Below are 19451 nucleotides of genomic sequence, written 5' to 3'. Positions count from 1 at the left end.
TTGCTCAAAGTTCATTCGATATAGTTTGCTGGCGCAAATACAACTAAAAACAAGTAATATGTCTGCTCGAGTCCCTTCACTGCTTGCTATTCCTTCCAGTTTGACCAACTTTAGGCAAAACTCTTTCTTTATTAGATCAGCTAAGGAGTTGAACGGGCTGGTTGTCTCCTCGGAGCTTGACCTTTTCAATTCAACAACCACCCGTTTTAAAAATTTTGTTACCAAATCTTGGTTTGACGGTTCTCATTCTGTCAATAATTAATAAGGTGCTATCTGGTACCTTCCATATTTCTTTCGTTTTAATTATATTTTTTTTATGTGTTAAAATTTCCAGTATTTTGATAAACTTATGCGAAAACATGTAAATGGTCTAGAGTAACTAAGTAAGATTTTGTACAAAATATATGACTGTATGTTTTCCAAATAAAATAAAATAATTTTCATGGCGCTTGAAGAAGCCTGTAGCGGGAGCGATTATTCGGGCTCGACCGCCACCAAAGGAAAGATCTTCCACACGTGGATATATATTGTTCCTGGTCAGATATTTTCTATTCCAATCATTTATAGCCATGTCTTTGGCCAAGATTCGTTCCTTGGTAAACTAAAATAATAGGAGAAAAAATGAAATATTGAGAATATTACAAATTTCTAAAGCTCACAACAAAGAAGATTAAAAGTAATACGTTTTTAAACAAATTTGATTCAATACACTTTATGATAGACAATAATTTAACGTAATATTAATCACTTATCGGCGAAAGGTTAAATTCAGCCCATGGACGTAATAATAAAATTATTATTAGGTCCATGATTTAGCCTATTTTTGCTTTGGTATAAGCCACAATATGCTATTAAACACTTCATTTTCACACAAACTAAATAAAAATACTATGTTATTTATGGCAACACTGTACTGTTGTGTGTGTTGTCATTCTGTCACCTATTCGTAATTTAAAGATTAATTATTTTGGAAATTGGATTTACGCTTTATTTATTACCAATGGGTTCCTCTCATAGCACAGAGGTTCCAGGTGGCGGATCTGAAGGGTATCATGTTTTACGGGTATGCAAATAGAAATTATGAATAATAGTTCTCTCTCAATGTATGTACTACATACCTAACTAAAAGACACGTCAAATGTTTCACAGGTCCAAGACGGTTCTCCGGGGCAAGAGGCAAAACTTGAAGCATTTTTTGATTTTATAGTAGCTATAGAAAACACTAGACTAGACCAAGACAATGACACCCTCAAAGAACTTTTAAAAAAAAACATAGACAGAACAATAAAAATGTTAATATATAGCAGTAAAACCCAATCAGTTCGTGAAGTTATGATAACTCCAAGTGCAAATTGGGGTGGCCAGGGCTTACTGGGAGTCAGCATTAAGTTTTGTTCATTTGAAGGTGCTAATGAAAATGTCTGGCATGTGTTGGTATGTAAAATACATATAAAGTTTGTCATATTATATGTTGTGATGTTGTTAAGACATGGTTGTTTTGCTTTTTAGGAAGTTCATCCATCTTCTCCAGCAGAAATAGCAGGGCTCAAGCCATTTTCTGATTATATAATTGGAGCTGATTCTGTTATGCATGAGAGTGAAGACTTCTTTACATTGATAGAGGCACATGAGGGTCGAGCATTGAAACTTTATGTTTATAATGCAAATGATGACACATGTAGAGAAGTTCAGATTACACCAAACCAAAATTGGGGTGGTGAAGGCAGTCTAGGATGTGGTATTGGCTATGGATATTTACACAGGATTCCAATCAGAAGTATCCCTCAGTCACAAGTTTCTTATACTGCAAGCACACCACTGGTATGTCTGTTTAACTATTTGCCCCAGCTTTACACAATTAACAAAACTAAACTGACCGTATTTCAAATTTGCCCTGCATTTGTTTTTGTTAATACAATTTTTTTACTATATACAAATGTTTATAATAAATAAATGACCTGTGTATATGACATACACATATATAACCTGAATAAATGAGCACCTGTTAATTTAATTAATTCCTATGAATTGTTTATTCCTTACATGTATTTCATCAGATAATTAAATTATATAAGTATTTAATTTTATAAGTATCAGATATTATTAAGTATTTTGCCTCTGGTTACTAATAATATAACTTAAATATCATTTTAAGCTTTCTAATTATTCCCATATCTTTTGTTGATGTTTTTAGAGATAAACTAGTGTGGTGTAATGAATACGTTTGAGTGCTGCAAATTACCTACTGAAGTCATTAATATATTAATTGAGGAAATTGATGAATTGCTTGACATAATAGATATTAAATCTCTTTTTAAAAAAGAAAAAACACTTGTGTTTATTAACTGTATATTTTGTTATAGATATCATCTCAGGTTTCCAATATAAAACAAAATATAGTATCAGGAGTACAACAATTGAGTATAAATGAGGAGAAAGCTCGACTGCCAAGTCTATCTCAAGTGCCTAATGTACCAGCGCCATTACAGAACTCTCCGCCACCGTTCTTATCTGGTGTGCCAATGGTGAACCCAGTCACCCACACAGCCACATCAGATGTGCAAACAGTGTCACAAGAACAAACCCAGACTACATCACCACAACAGCAGCAAACTATGTCACAGGCACAATCAGTAATATCTAATATGGCTGCATACTCTAGCAGTAAGTATTTATTTGTATGCATCTATCACATTTAGCTACCTACATCGTTAAGCCAACTAGTAGAGCATCAATAGTTGAATCAATAAGGTTCAAATCCTACCTCGGCCATGTACTGATGACTGTTTTGGAAGTTATATAAATAATTGATGATTTATATAAATAAATTAGTTTGAATACTAGCTGATGCTCTTATGGCGAGGGAAAACATGAGGAAATCTGCACATTCAAGATACTGGATGTGTAACCAAGATCAATCCAATGCGGGTTAGGTTTACCTGCAAAGGTTGCTAAGGTCAGACAGGAGTCACTTCGTGTTTAAAACTGCCTCAACCAATTTAGGGTCCATTGTCAAAGGCATACCCTGGGCTCCTCTCCAGAGTGGTGAGGATACAACCTTGACTTAAAGCCAGGAGGAGGAAGAAAGGTAATTTGTATTGTATTGTATATCATCACAACCTTTGTTATTTCAGGTTTTGCAGATGCGACATTGACCAACCTGGGAAGCATACCAACAGTATCTAACGTCCAGCCGCCAGCGCCTCTGCCATCTTTGCCCGGCATTCCTATGAATCAACCTCAACCTTACATACCAATGATGCCTAATTACACGCAGCCACTTGCAACGGCTAGTGACATACAACCATCTCAAACGCCGTATAGTTCGCCAAACTTAGTACCGACTTTTAATATGAGCAACTTCCCTCAAGCTCCCATTCAACCACCGCCCATGTCGAGTGGCATTCCAGTATTGACACCAGTGTCCCTGCCGGGCATGCCGCCGCTAACCGTTAGTGCTACGCTGCCAGTCGCCACCATGAAGGAAATCCATCAACAGCAGTCGATGCAGCAACAAGATTTACTATCGTGAAACAACGAAGGGGTAGGCCTTCTTTTAGATAATGCTATTTTATTTTTCTGAAGAAGATGATAATTATTGTTTATATTCAAATCATGTACAATCAAACATAAGAACCAATCCAATAATGATGCTGTGCAATATAATTTAATTTTACTATTCATTTTGCGTTACTTGATGATGGAACGAATATTATTTGTTGACACATTTATTTCGCTATAACGATGTCTTTAAATCATCGGTTATAAAAAAATAATTTTCTTTAACAGCCTTGTCTTTAATTTAAGAATAAATTTTATTGGAATTTATTAAAGAAATAAAATTAAACTATTGTTTTAATTTGGATAAATAATTCTAAGCCTTCGTACCTCGCAGTAAGACAGTCAGTTTTCTCTTTTGGACCTCGTTCATAAAAATTGTCGTTTTTATTTCTATGGTCTATTATATTTGAGAAGCTGTAATAGTCTGACACATATATTTTAATCATAATTTAGTTGATTTCAGTAAACATAAATCTATCTTGAATACTTAATATATTTATTTACATTAAACTACAACATACTGGAGAAATAAGGTAAACTGTTGTAAAATATTAAAAACGAAGTTAATTATGAGCCTCTTCCGTGATCTGTAATTGTCAATAGTTTGAAACTTGATAACTGCTTTCGGTCGTCCAGTGCACCCTTCTCAGTGTCGAGACCCAAAGCTGGGTTGTCTAGTCCTTGTGTGAGGCCAACGCCGTCGCTGTAGAAGACGCCGCCCGCTAGCTCGGACAACCTCCTGCGCCGCCGCGTGTCCTTGTCGTCAGACATGCTGGGAGGACGGACACTCGAACTTCGACGGCGCTCTGACCCTAAGCGCGTTGGTATTCGCAGCGATTTCTAGTAAAAATAATTTAGGTAGTTTAAATTTTTAGGTAGTTTAAAGTCACATCACTGCATGCTTCTTTCATTTTATCCACATTATAAGAAAATACATATTTACCTAAGTATTATATTATTTTAATTTTCATGATAAGAAAGTTTTGCATCTATGTGGTATTTATCGAATGTATCTACCTCGTATTTACTTCACTAAGTACTTCATTGAATGATGCTCACCTTTACTCTATTGGGCAATGAATTTAGCATCTTGACGATTGGTGGCGATATAAGGTCAATCGGCACATGTGCCGGGTTCGTTATCCCCGTGAATATGGATACGGTCAAGCCTGCAAACAGAGTCGCCGCGCAACCGATACCCGTATACCAAAGGTAGGATATACGGAACAGCCAGAAAACAGCTTCATCTCTATTTTCTCTGCAAAAATATGAATTAAGTAAGTGTCAATCTGTTAGCAAAGAAAAAACATAGGTAAGTAGTAGTGTCAAAACGTATGGTTTTGACAATTATTAAGTATATAGTATCCTATAGTAATGAATAAAAAATTTTGAATTTTTTTTAAATTTTGAATTGTGATCCTCCTCCCTTTTATGAAGGCTGTTAAAAAGGTTGATGTTTCGCTTTTGTTAACTGTAGTTTTCCATTACGCTTAGATTTTAACTATGTTATTATGTTGCATTCTTGTATTGCAAGATAGTGTACCCCACTGGCCTCCACTCCTTGGGGAAGATCCCGGGGAGAGCCTTTGAGAATGGTTCCGGTGTAGAATGGAATGGTGATACGCGTCGGCAGACACTGTCTTTTCCATGCATTTACGTTGTCATTGACCTCCGCCGTTGATTCCAAGTGTTTCCTTCCGAGGAAGAAGCCCGAAGTCCGCTTGTGACTACGGTTCTGGATTGGTTAAGTCAGGTTTTTACAAGAGGCATCTCGTCTTGCCTCCACAATTCTGCAGGAAACGCCAACCTTACTTGTATGTATATGAGTAGATTTTCTACACGATGTTTTTCCATCACCCAAAAAGCATTGGTATGTCATTTAAACTAACGCGACAGGGATTCGAACCTTGTAAGGGGTATACTTTTGAGGCGGCGAATAACAATTACACCATTACCAATGCTTTTAGACGCACGATATTTTGTGAAGAATTGTTAAGCTTGAAGAAGTTGCAAACAAACATTTTCCCATTTGAATATTAGTAAGGAAGTATGGTTGGATTCTTACGTGGGGTAGATGGTCATGTGCGACGAACTGTTGAAGCCCTCGACGCAGCCAGCGATAGAGGCCGGCAGGTGCGGCAGAGGCAGCTGCGCCAGTTGCGCGCCGCCGCCCACCGCTACCACCAACAGTAGGCCCAACACGCCACCTGCGATGGCACCCTAGAAATCCATCATAGACTTGATCCAAAGGTATGTTTTGTAATATACCTACCTACTTGTCTGTCTTTTTCTATCAGTTTAAATGGATTTTGATTTGAATTTTGAAACTGCGCGATGCATCGGTGTCATTCCAGAATGAACATCGCATCTCTAATGTTACCGCGGATTAAGTTTTTACCTTAGCATTTGCCCAAGGAAAGAACATGCCAAGCGTGAAAAGCCCGAGGGAGACACCGCCAGCCATGCCGTTAAAGGACAGCGCGAGTTGTAACACCGGGCCCAGTCGCTCCACTGCGAACACCAATCCGAAAGACAGAGCACCGCAGCCCACGCACACCCAGCGCGCTACCTGAAATGGTGACACACCCTCTCTTTTACTATTGCAAGAAAGTAGGTAAAAGTTTGACGACTTGGTTAACGAGAAAAACGTGAAATAATTGACCTAACTTAAAAAAGTTATCGACAGTATACTCGTAATAAGAGGTAATGTTATTATAACGGCATGTCTCCACCTTACATAAACGTATAAACCCTAAATAAATACATCCTTAGGTAAGTATATCTAATCTACTTATGATGTCGCTGTAAATTACCTACTCCAAAACCAATGATAAAGGAATGCCATCGTTCTTTCAATTTAGTATAAGAAGTATATTGTAAGCACTTACACACGCTCCTCGGTTTTCTGGTAATGTTATTCCAAGTAGTCCTCGCAATAAATCTTGACAAGCGACTGCAGCCAAAGAATTCAATGCTGAAGCAACAGTTCTGCAACACCAATAAAATAAACGTCACTGTCTTTTTATCTACTTAGGTCACATATAACCCCTAATTGGATTGGGGGTAATCTGTGACTTAGGTAGTTATTGATCGAAGACGTTTTAGCAAAAGGTCAGATTAAGAGTACCCGAATCCGACAACCTTGCATAAAGAGAATTATTAATGTTGATGAAGAAAAAGATGTAGTCTTTGCCTACCCCTCCAGGAAAGAGGTGTGATTTTATGATATCAAAAATATTTATTCATTAGATATTATAGGACACTCATATATTTTGGTTCAGAACATTGGTTGACATCAAATAAATTACTTAAAACTAAGTCTACTACTGTCAGTGCAGAAGAAGCGGTAACAAGCTGCACTGCAGCATTTTCTTCACTGTCCCACTCTGTTTCTAACTTTTATTAATGATATATGTATCTTGGATCCACCAAATGGCAAAATTGTAACTTTCGCTGATGATACAGCTCTCGTCTTTCACGGAGATACTTGGGACCAAGTATATCAACATGCCCAAAAAGGTTTCAAAAAAGTCTGTTCTTGGCTCTCTGATAACGGCCTCACTCAATGTTGACAAAACAAAATATATACCATTCTCCATGAGAAACATCAATAATGCTATACATGACAACCACTCCATAGCAGCACATATGTGCCGATCTGATCAGACATGTTGATGTAGTAAAATTATGTTAACCTACATCATTAAGTATCTCGGCGTTGTGATTGACAATACCTACGTCAAGCTTTAATTATCATTTAAATTTACTTAAGACTAGAGTACGTAAAATCATCTTTATTTTCAAACAATAACAACACATTGCTGATGTAAACATTATAAGAATGGTATACTTTGCCCTATGTCAGTCAATTATAGGTTACTGCATCACAGTGTGGGGAGGTATACCTAAGACCAACCTACTTTTACTTGAAAGAGCTCAACGAGCGGTGTTAAAGGTCTGCTTTTTTCTACCATACCGTTTTCCTACAGAGGATCTGTATGGTGTGACTGAGGTCCTGACTGTAAGACAACTATTCGTCCTTAATGTAGGTAATCTCTAGACAACATTCCCGCCTCAATTATAATCCCGCAGCTTTCGCACTGAGACGCCGTGGTTATCGTGTTGCTCCAGCTGATCAGTGGTCTACTGCATTTGCTCAAAGATTTTTCGGCTTTTTAGGCATATATTTATATAATAAAATTAACACAACCCCATCTATTTATCAACTTACTAAATTAAATTGTAAAAAAACTACCTCTTCTTGGTTGATATCTCTTACTTAAGGAATTTATTAGAAACCCCTGCTTAAAAACAAAAATTATGTTCATATGGATTCGTGATGGGTAAATGTCCTTTCCTCATGTTTCTCTCTATGTTGATTTCGTTTTGTTATTGCTTATTTTGTTCTATTTCATAATTCTTATTTTTTTTTAAATTTCTTTTTTGTTTTTTCCACAGGTACATACTTAATGTAAGTACCTAAACTAGTGTAAGGTTTACCTGCATAGTATACACTTGGTTAAGAGTAGGAGAGGCTGGTAATCTGTCATACAGGTTTTCCTAGTACAGACACCAGGCTCTCACATAGATCATTATTTCATCATCATTCATCTAACTTCTTATTTTTTTAACTTTATTTTTAACTGTGTAATTAAATGTGAGAGAGGAAAAATAAAGATTTTATTATAAAGTATTTATTATTCTTCAACAATGTCCGCTTTTCAACTATACCAACTTAGAATAGAAATGTGGACGAGAATACATTGTTCAGATTAATTGATTCATATGAGATTTCAATAATAAAAAAAATATGGATTGAAAATTTTAAATAGATTTAAGTATAGAGTATACTTTGGTAAGATGCCATAAGTTAGCTGCATAAATTTAAAATATTGTCCTAAAAGGTATATAATTCGGAATAATAATTAATTTACATTAAAATAATTATGTATCATTATTATTAATTTATTAACATTGGGTCTAGGTACTTGCTTATTGACATTTGCCAAACCAATTTAAAATACCTCTGCTTTATGGTGTCCCAATTATGAACGGCATATTTTTTTGTAAAATGCTTTTATTTCATTCTAAAATTCTTTTTTGCCGTTATTTTATTTTGATACCGACTTATTTTTTTTAAGGTATACTTTGGGGTGCTAATTTAAAATTTCAACCTTGTACATCCTCCGTATAAAACGACTGTTGGTATCTAAGACATTGAATAACACCAATGTTCCAAAAAAAAGTGAACCGAATACCTACCTAAATACCTATTCTTGTGTGACATCGTCGCCTACTATAAAAGTAACCCCCAATTGTTTCGCTCGATATAAATTGAGATCATAAATGGACCTCACATTACGATTTAAATTAAAACCGGAATCCTAACTGGCGTTTACCAGTTATAATATTATTCAATATCAATGTGTGGATTTCAGGCAGTCTCTAGGTTGCCTTGGTCCTCTAAGGTTGATTAAGAACAAAAAAGGCTTAAGTGCAACAGAAAGTTTCTAGTGATCTTACTAATGAGGAGGAATTCGTAAAATCAGTGAATTTGGGATAATTATATTGTGAAGGTACCCAAGACTGGCGGCAAAGATTCCTGCGACGAAGAATCCAGGCACTCCGCGAGCGCTACCAAGTTGATGTACCACGTACAGCGGGAGAAGTCTGTCGGATGCCTTCGTCAGCCCGGCCTTCAAACAAAAAGCAAGGAGTCAGTATAGGTAAGTTTGATATGCGCAATGCACATATTTTCATTATGCAAGGACTTATTTTCTACGAAAAAATAGTATTCAATATTTTTCAATATAATAGGACTAGGAACTTAAAAAATATCACAAATTATTTACATGATCGAAAATCTTTGACGGACTCTGTGTCGCAGCGGTAGTACGCTTATCTGTGACACCGGAGGTCCCGGGTTCGAATTCTGGCCAGGGTATGATGAGAAAAGAACTTTTCCTGATTGGCCTGGGTCTTGGATGTTTATCTGTATAAGTACTTATTTATTATAAAATATATTATCGTTGAGTTAATATCTTGTAACACAAGTCAAGAACTCTACTTCGAGGTTAACTCAACATGTGTAATTTGTCCTGTAGGCATATATATATATATATATATATAAATTTACTTTAACTTATTATTTACGAAGATCTATCCATATCCAAGATAACTTTTTAAGATAGTGAAGAAACTAGGTAAAATATAGTTCCTTATATTCCTTAAGGTTCCTTAAGGTACGAAGTACAAGTACCTAATATTTAAACCTAATGCGAGATTTCAATGAAGCTTTATGTTTCGTGAAAACCACCGCATTGCGCTTTGTATATGATGCTTATTTGCTCTATTAGACGATTTCGAATTATCTTAATTAATAAATAAACCTTTACAAAAATTCGTCCTGATTCAATCATCCAAATCACTTAACATTAGGTGGTCTCGCAGGTAGTTATTGTGTAGTGAATTGTCAAAGATATAATGTGGTAACTGTAATAAATAAACACTTAAACCTAATTCGAATGCGAACGCATAATATTTCGAGCAATAGGGGCCTATATGCGTACCTGAATGGGATCACAATCAGCATAATGTACGGCAAGAACGGCTCCGGTTACGAAATTTACGGAGTATACCGCCGTGAGTCCTATAGCGGACACCCATAGTGACACGCGCACTTGACCGATGCGTTCTACTGACAGGTACTTCTGTATCGATGCCTGGTTTGCACAGAACATGCTTAGCCAGTATATGGTCCCGCCAATAACCACCGACCAGAATGAATGTCGCACGGTCGGGTCCGGATTCATACTGGAAAAAAGAATGTCAAAATGTATAGGTTTAATTTAACAACAAGATAAAAAGTAATTAGAAACAATAAATCAATATAATTGGAACTAAGAAATTTAAATACTGTAATTTATTGCTTGTCGTTCAATTGAAGAATTGCATGATAAAGGAACAATGTGATATTCGTAAGGGCGGGAATGCTTAGATGGTTTGGTCATGTTTGAGACACAGTGTGAAGAGGATGATTAAAGTAGATTAACAAAGCAAGTATACGAAGCGAGGCTCGACAGGAACGTTGAACGGACAAGGCTTTAGGTACAAAACCAAATCGGGGACGTTCTCGAGAAAGGTAGAGGTCCTATCCTAAACCTACGAGCATACATGACGCGAGTGATGAATCGGGGATCGTGGCAAATTAAAGTCTTTCCCGAAGAGATTCTTCTATCCCTTAGGGAGTGATGCATGATATTATGTATTTTATTAAAATGTAATCACAGAGGAATTTTGATTTCATAAAGCTACTGATTGATGTTGCTATTTTTGTGAGTATTGCTAACAAAACTTTAAATAAAGTCTGGGTTATTCTGAATTAAGTATCATCACATTTATTGTGTATCGACAGTAAGATTATTTACCTATTGCTTTGGTTGACATGCCATCTTTTTTATAAGTGTTGCTTTTTGTGTTAGAAAAGTAAAAATAAATACAAGTTCAGTTTTATAAGTAAGTAGGTTAAATTTGGAAACTGCAGGCGTGAAAAAATTGGTGCAATATAGAAACCACAAAGATGGTTAGTATGTATATGTCCAAATTAAAGAAATCGTCTTATTACAGTTGCACTGTATCTAAATAATACATTAAGTGAAGCCAACGTTATGAATGCTAATATACTAAGCCGTGAATTCGTGCCTAAACATTTAAAAAGATTCAATTAAACTATTGATTACTTTGGTTGCAAACATTTGTGTACTAATATAGTATATTGTATATTATGTTGGGCAGTAACAATGATATTGGCTTACATATATTTCTTAATCCATTGTCTTTTTAGCTATTTATGTTCCTAATGACTACTTTATTATATTAATTCATTTGAATTATTACTAGCTCATTTCTTTTTGATCATAATATTATTAAAAAAGACATACTTTTTATTCCTGAACTGTTTCTTTAGTAAGTATTTGTTTATATGGAAATAGCTATATGTTTATATGGAAACCCATTCAGTTTCATCGTCCAGCATTTATTGAAAATTTTCTTACATACATACATATAATCACGTCTATATCCCTTGCGAGGTAGACAGAGCCAAAAGTCTTGAAAAGACTGATAGGCCACATTGAGCTAATTGGCTTAATGATAGAATTGTGATTAAAATAGTGACAGGTTGCTAGTCCATCGCCTAAAAAAGAATCCCAACTTTGTAAGCCTATCCCTTAATCGCCTTTTACGACATCCATGGGAAAGAGATGGAGTGGTCCTATTCTTTTTTATTATTGGTGCCGGGAACCACACGGCAACTATTATTCAGCAGTCCGCAGTTAAGCAGCAGCATTTATTGAAAATTTTCTTCCACGAAAATAACGCAGGGTGAACCTGTGTAGGTATATCAGTATGACTTACTCGAAAAAATGTAGTCTATCCGTTCGTCTGGCGTGGTCCCATACCAAGTCGAGGCCGCCGACCTGAACTGCTCCAAGTCCCAGGACCGCAGCCAGAGACCCCAGTAGTACGGCGGATTGGAAAGCGTCTGTCATGATCACTGCCTTCATGCCTCCCTATTAAAAATAATTATCTTTAGATCTTGGCGTGTTTCCAGTTCCACCCTCTACCATTAACTTTGGGGCCTGGGGTCAGCTTAAGTTTGTATCTTTACAAATTGTCGTTGGATTTCTGTTTTTTCCACAGCTTACGTTACTGTTTTTTATTAAGTTATACGATAAACCATAATTGATAAATAATTTAAAACACTTACTTGAGAAGCATAAAATATGCAAACAGCATAAACCAGAGTGACAGCCAGGTACGTATTTAGACCCGTAACTGAAACAACATCAAAACAATATTATTCCGCTGACTTATAAATAAAAGTAGATATATAATTAGGATTCATAGAAAGAGATATGGTCCTATTATATTCCACCGTATACTTACAACACAGTTGTATACTATTCATTACGAGTATAATGAGGTTTCACTGACTTCTCATTCTTTCTTTCTCGCTATCCATCATCTTTTTTCGGTCTTCATCTTATTCTTAAACCTCCTACTTCCATTCTTCCACGCAAGATCGAATTCATATATTGTAAATGATATTAAATTGTTATCGTGTTATTGAGGAAAGGATTGGTTTATAAGAATTGTTCTCTTTGAGAAATGGATTTGGCTGGCACACTAAGTTATAGCTTCCTCTTTTTATATTTGATGTTTTATAAATATTGGCATATAGTTTTAATTAATATTTATTTTACTTTCTTCACATGACTGTACATGCTGTTATTTTTACATAACATATTTATTATATACTAGCTGTGCCCGCGACTTCGTCCGCGTGGAATAGTTATTTTGGGCATCATTGAAGCTCTCAAGGATGAATAATTTTCCCCGTTTTTTCACATATTCAATTATTTTTTTGCTCCTTATAGTTGCAGCGTGATATTATATAGCCTTCCTCGATAAATGGTCTCTTCAACGCAAAAATAATTTTTCAATACGAACCAGTGGTTTCTGAGATTAGCGCGTTCAAACAAACAAACAAACAAACTTTTCAGCTTTATAATATTAGTAAAGGTGTTATTAGGATTATACCTAGGTACAATGATAAATGACTAACTTTAAAATTTCGTAAATTTTTTGCAGGCAAACTCATGCCTTGAGTTCACTCAAATGACGATAATATTTTTTAGTGAACCTTTTTTGATGAAACAAACTTTAAATACTTTTCTGAGTGAAAACAAAGCAATCGGTGAAAGTTTTATGTAAATCGGTTCAGTACTTTCGGAGATAAGCGTGACCATACAGACAGACAGACAGACAGAAAGACACAAAGATTTAAAAAATAATTTTTGCTTTCTATTATTCATTCTAAGTGTTCAATCTATCCACTATTTCAGTCAAAAATACTAAATGTACAGACAAAATATTTTTACTGTTTTATTATATGTATAGATTTACATAACGTGTAATAATAGCGCATAAATGTTGCCGATGGCGTTTTTTTACATAACGTATACATTCCTACGCGATTTCGTTGATCTCAAAATAACTATTTTGCAATTAACTCTTTAAGTACCGCTAAAATCATAAATATAAATCATTTAAACTGTTATGACAGGCTGTATAGTCGCGGTGCATCATCCATTGCAGTGGCTGTTGAAATTAGTACGTAATGTTTTGAAGTGCAACACTGAACTGTTTACTAATATGTCATGTAAGAAGCATTAGCGGGCTAGTTTAGTAGAAAGTCGTAAATAACTGATGTCCACTTTAGTAACCATTACCTATCTGCGCTGAATGCATAAGTAACTATGAAATATTTGCGAATCATTTCATGCTTTAATCAAAGGGTTTTATTAATAATTATCATGTACCTACACATATTTTTTTCCATAAATTTCATTAGGTATCATTTCATAAATGTGTTTTAACAGAAGTTACAAAAAGAAAATATTTACGGCTCATATCAGTTACTTTAATAATAGCTTTTAAGAAAGCAAAAATAAAACATAATATTAAAATAAATGAATCTTATTTATAATGCAGTGTGGCGACCTCACTTCACATCTTGAAAATAAAGTTTTTACTCTAGAGATTGGATATTGTACGACTTTATAATATTATAATGAAAACTCGCTTTCAAAGTGGGACAGAAATTACTTTGATTCCTTGAAACAACTTCAGTTGAACTACTATTATAAAGTATTTTGCATATAGATCAAGATGAAAAATAAATAAAAATTAATAAGTGGAGTATGAAATTATTTATCTTACAATTATTTGATGTATAACACTAAGAAGCATGGGGAAAGAAGTACATAGGTATCTGTATGGGTCATGTCACCTATGCCATGCCCCAAATCGACACACCTTATTAGTAACGGTCATTGCAAAAATTTTCATGTGGCATTGACCACATACATATTTGAATTTTCGTTGTGTTTTGCATTTCTTATAATATATGTTGTTGTTTTTAACAAATTATTTAATAGGACAAGCCATTAAGAATATGAATCCTTTTCAATTTTATTTGCTTCAAATATCTTTATTGTAGGTACAGGATAAAATGGTAGGTATAGCGCCTCAATTTGTGTTCGTGTCTGTCAACGATATATACTTTACAAATTACCTACCCTTGCTTACATTATTTCTGTATGCAAATTATGATATATTACTAAAATACCATACAAAAACACGATTAATGGGTTTAGTAAATTTCCATTTTGTTTTACTATATTCTTCTGAGCCGTTTTTAAATGTAAAAATTTCATAATCATATAATCATGTCTATATCCCTCGCGGGGTAGACAGACCCAGCAATCTTGAAATACTAATAGGCCACGTTCAGCTGTTAGGCTTCATTATAAGTAGTATTGAGATTCAAATAGTGGCAGGTTACTAGTCCGTCGCCTAAAAGAAGAATCCAAAATTTTAACTTTATCTCTTAGTCGTCTTTTACGATATCCATGGGAAAGAGATTGAGACGGTCCTATTGGTGCCGGGAATCACACGGCACTAATGTAAATGTTACAGGTACTTATTAAATACGAAATAATATTTTATAGCGTGATTTTATCGAAATAAACATAGCTGTTCGTGATATTTCAAATAAAAAGCGAGAGTGAGTAAAACCCGAGATTTAAATGTTATGTAAGATGCGGTTTTAATAACAGCCGGGTAGTTAATAAATTGATGTGGCTATTCAATAATTATGGGTAATTACAATATTCATAATTTTACTCGTTTCGATATTTTAGATATTTTTGAATGACAATGTTATTATATCATCTATTCTTACTTCATTTATAGCTCAAATGTTACATCACCTTTAAAGAAAAAAAATCATTTTGTAATTGAGATCATCTCAGTTGCAAAACATAATGATGGTCAATACAATACAGATTTTAATTCCTTTACAGCTAAGTAAGAGTACAGTTCTTTTAAAATTATTTCTCGTGTAACCCATGCAATGTACTGCGTTGTACTTATGTTCCTTTATAACTAAATAATATAATAAAATAACATATAATAATATAAAGTAAGTTTAATATCACATGTTTAATATAATATTTATAAGCGCATTCGCTTTCAAATCGAATTATCAGAAACCTATAATGTGTATTGGAAACTACCTTACTGAAACAATGACTAAACTGTTGGATTTGCAAAGTTATATGAACGGTATTTGCGACTACAACATTCTTGTATTTTGGCGCCTGTTTGGCGCAGTGGTAATGTTTCTGCTTCTATACATCCGTTCCCCGGTCGGGTCATGATAAAAAAAAATCTGATTAGCCTGGCTTGTTTATGTTTATGTAGATATAACAAGTATTTATTGTACAGCGTAGTATCGTTTAGTTAGTATTCCATAACATGTCCTGTCTAACTTAATCTATGTCTCTCCCGTTCTCATCTTTGCGCAATCCCAGTTGCACCCTCCTCTACGAGGCTTCGGGGCCGGAGGTCCGATTTTCTACATTTTCCTATCTTTCCGCTTTGCCTGGTGTACAGCGTCTTAAGCTTAATGTACATATATTTTTAATATTAATATGTTATCTAAGTGCTTTTTCACACACGAATTGAAACTGGCAGTCCTAGATCAGACAAGAATACAGTTAGATACCACGTTACCATCAGATAGTGCGAGCGCCGGAGCATAGACCGCCACCGATGTATACAGTATCATCTGCAGCATGTACAGGGCGCTGGCGTACACGCGAATCCACTTGCAGAACCGCACTTCCTGTAAACAATACTTTCATTTCATTAAGTGCGTAGCTGTCGTAAAATGGGAGCCTGTACAGAGAAGTAACCTATGTTTGCATTCTGGGCAACTTTGTATTCCATTTGAAATATTGTTTTATTTAGAAAGTACTTAATAAAGTAAGTTTATAAAAGCTAAGCTAATGAAAAATATTCAATAGAAATATTGATGTTTTCGCTTTACCAAATATTCGTAACAAGACGTCAACCGGAGTCTCATAAAGACTGGCAGGTAAAGTTGGCTGGCAATCGGTACAACGAGTACAAACGCCACGCATATCATCCAGAACTGCGCCCCTGCCATGTACATCTCCGCTGGGTTCCCCAGCAATTCTATCGCTGTCACAAAACTGAAACACAAAACACAAAAATGAAACATCATTCTAAATTTATTAGAGGATCTGAAATAAGTATTAGATTAATGAGTGTGACCCCCATCATTCGTAGTAACTGCTAATTGTACGGAATTTTGTCGTTGCATTATTATATCGACAACAAAATGAATTGAGAAAATATCCCAAAATGTCTGTGCAAACTATAATATGATCTTTGGCGATTCAATGGCACAAATTGCTTGTGAGTACATACATATAGTCAGAGTGTGTCAATTTTTCAGTTAGTTGGTGTTGCAACCAAACTAAATTTATTGCTTCCCATTAATGGTCAAAGCTTTTCTTAAGACTTCTTAGAATGTATGCGTGTGTTTGGAGCCATAGACAAACGTTATATTTATTTATCTACCTAATTAAAAGTAACACAAATGCCATATAGGAAATAGTAGGTACTAAGGGACGTGACGACCCCATCGCCCCCTGTGGAAGGGTTTCCTTCCCAGTGCAGTCAGTTTCCGCGGGACGGCTTGTGGCGAAGCCGTTGGTGAGTGGCGACACCACGGACCTATCCTGGGGAACATACAGACCTGCGCTATACACACACATACACATAGTGACACTATCCTCGCCTCTGGCTTGCCTTGACCGGCAGGCCAGAGTGGAGTCGCAAGAGCAGATCCTAAGCTCCAGGATGGAAGTGTATTGCACGTAATGGCGAAACCAGCACGGGGTCATACCTCGTGCTCGTGAAACCGGGGCCGCACCTCTCGGAATCCTATAGCTGCTTTTAACATGTTGCGTCCTGGCCGCAATGGCATGGTGGCCTATTTAGGGTGCCCACAGACTGTTCTATAGCCAATGAGCAGCGAGTCACCATCTGCCTAATCAAAATTATGAGAGAGTTTTTCGAGGCAGATGTCCGTATCTCACTCCATAGCCCAGCAATCCGGTCCACTAACATCCCATCCTTATGAGCCAGACCTAGTAAATCCCTCCCTGGCAATAGTTTGGCAGCTGTGGAGGGCTGTCCGTTGGCGTATCCCAAAGGTTCATCAAGGGACTGATCTCCATAGCTCCATAGCTGCAGCCATCTCAATTTAGAACACAAAGTATCAAAGGGCCTGAATGTTGGCTTCGGCCCCATGAACGCCTCCCAAATGACCGGGTTCCCATGGGCCTGAGCACATTATTCAAGTATCAACATAATAATAACCTAGTATTGAATTACCTTGCAGCTAAGCTTAAAGCCATCGGCAGCGTGCCCATTGATGAGCCTCCGAGTAGAAAGTCATCCCCAGTCGTTTGTTTCTCACTAAAATATCCATAGAAGATACCGATAGCACATGATACTATCAGCATTGTCGCTAATACACTATAGTCTTCCCAACCAAATAATATCGGTACAGTCTCATTGTTATTAGTGGAATAATTGCTCATCTTCACAATATTGTGCTTGCTTGGTGTCACTGCTGTTACAGAAGATATCGAACTGAAGCTCCATGCCATAACAACATGAAGTATTATTTTCTGTAAAATAAAGAGAAAAAATATATATTTATACACTCAGTCTAAAAAACATGTTTTAAGTTAATATTAAATGTTTAAATCATACAAGATTTCACCCGCGTATGATACCCGCAGTACCGTGTGGTTCCCGGCACTAAAGAATAGAACCACTCCATCACTTTTCCATGGATGTTGTATAAGGTGACTAAGGGATAGGCTAATAAACTTGGGATTCTTCTTGTATGCGATGGACTAGCAACCTGTCACTCTTGAATCTCAAATCAATATCAATCTCGTTCTGTCTACCTCGCAAAAAATATAGACGTGATAACATTTATGTATGGATACAGATACTTAATGTATGTCATTTCAGGTCATATTCTACCAGTAGTGTTCGCGCGAATATAACGTAACAAACACATACACACCCACGCATGCTTTCTTTCGTATTTATAATAATAGCAGGAAGGGTAGGAAGTAAAACGGTCGAATTAATCAACATCCCTCTTTTTTTAAGTAGGTTAAAAATATACATATACTTAAGTGGACAAATCACTCAGGTTTAGTGTACATAGTCCTCTGTTGAAGTCTTCACCTGTCGTATTTTATTTTTCTATTGACCCATTGTGTAATAACTTGCAAAAATAGTTTACACTACTTGTAAGTTTTAATTAAAAAGACATCAACGCGTTTAAATTCAACAATATATTTTATAAGTTTTTTTAGAGTTTTTGTTTAAATTAATTCTTACATGTTCAAATAATATTTTTTTTAATTTTCTTATCTAATTAATAGCTTAGCTATACAATATAAGTATAAATCAATATTTGTTGTAACACCGTAATTAATATAATTAAAAAAAAAAACTTTTACATCTCTCCAAGAGCGAAATGGTCGGGTATGACATGCCTAAACAAAGGTTAAAGTAGAAAAGATTTTGAGGTGTAAGAAACGTTACTGTAATTTTTCGATTCTTACGTGTCGATTCTGGGTAAGAGTTCAGTTTTATAAAAAGTTAATTTGAACATAAAATATCTACCCATTTTACTGAAATCATAAAAGTACTTCCGTATTCGCACTGAAATTATGGTTGCTTCTTCAAATTGATGTAATGAATCCAATCAAATTGTAATAAATGACGAGCAAATTATCGGATTCATTTCAAATTCAATATAAAATCTAATTTTTAAACTGCAATTACATATCTCGAATTTATATGTTAATTCCGTCAGTCAATGTTTAAAAAATTAAGGTTAGTTATTTGATTGCATAATTGGTGAG

General features: G+C 35.5%; 2 protein-coding genes across 2 annotated transcripts; one reads left to right on the top strand and one right to left on the bottom strand.

Annotated features, from left to right (window-relative positions):
- Positions 1-906: 906 nt before the first annotated feature.
- On the top strand, positions 907-3787 carry LOC106131871 (Golgi reassembly-stacking protein 2). The gene is made up of 5 exons (XM_013331115.2): positions 907-1063; positions 1150-1434; positions 1510-1821; positions 2364-2664; positions 3135-3787. The coding sequence occupies exons 1-5, from the start codon at positions 1001-1003 to the stop codon at positions 3530-3532; spliced, it is 1359 nt and encodes a 452-aa protein (XP_013186569.2). The 5' UTR covers positions 907-1000; the 3' UTR covers positions 3533-3787.
- On the bottom strand, positions 3361-18142 carry LOC106131782 (sodium-coupled monocarboxylate transporter 1). Its single transcript, XM_013330979.2, has 12 exons — positions 17893-18142; positions 16517-16682; positions 16201-16312; positions 12329-12396; positions 11977-12131; positions 10131-10374; positions 9142-9257; positions 6450-6549; positions 5960-6130; positions 5627-5781; positions 4621-4819; positions 3361-4401 (listed from the first exon to the last, which is right to left on the bottom strand). The coding sequence occupies exons 1-12, from the start codon at positions 18099-18101 to the stop codon at positions 4129-4131; spliced, it is 1968 nt and encodes a 655-aa protein (XP_013186433.2). The 5' UTR covers positions 18102-18142; the 3' UTR covers positions 3361-4128.
- Positions 18143-19451: the final 1309 nt, after the last annotated feature.

This window comes from Amyelois transitella, chromosome 5 (genome assembly GCF_032362555.1).
Source record: "Amyelois transitella isolate CPQ chromosome 5, ilAmyTran1.1, whole genome shotgun sequence".
NCBI classification, from domain to species: Eukaryota; Metazoa; Arthropoda; class Insecta; order Lepidoptera; family Pyralidae; genus Amyelois; species Amyelois transitella.
Note: the sequence above shows the minus strand (reverse complement) of the source record. Positions and strands in the feature narration are given on the sequence as shown.

Bases quoted from the DNA above. Each gene is read 5' to 3' on its own strand.
- LOC106131871 (XM_013331115.2), top strand. From the start codon at position 1,001: ATGGGTTCCTCTCATAGCACAGAGGTTCCAGGTGGCGGATCTGAAGGG. The intron at 1,822-2,363 runs GTATGTCTGTTT...ATTTTGTTATAG, and splicing joins ATACTGCAAGCACACCACTG to ATATCATCTCAGGTTTCCAA. The intron at 2,665-3,134 runs GTAAGTATTTAT...TTGTTATTTCAG, and splicing joins TATGGCTGCATACTCTAGCA to GTTTTGCAGATGCGACATTG.
- LOC106131782 (XM_013330979.2), bottom strand. From the start codon at position 18,101: ATGAGCAATTATTCCACTAATAACAATGAGACTGTACCGATATTATTT. The intron at 6,550-9,141 runs GTACCTTCACAA...TTGGTGTTGCAG, and splicing joins ATCTTTGCCGCCAGTCTTGG to AACTGTTGCTTCAGCATTGA. The intron at 4,402-4,620 runs GTGAGCATCATT...TATTTTTACTAG, and splicing joins CATTGCCCAATAGAGTAAAG to AAATCGCTGCGAATACCAAC.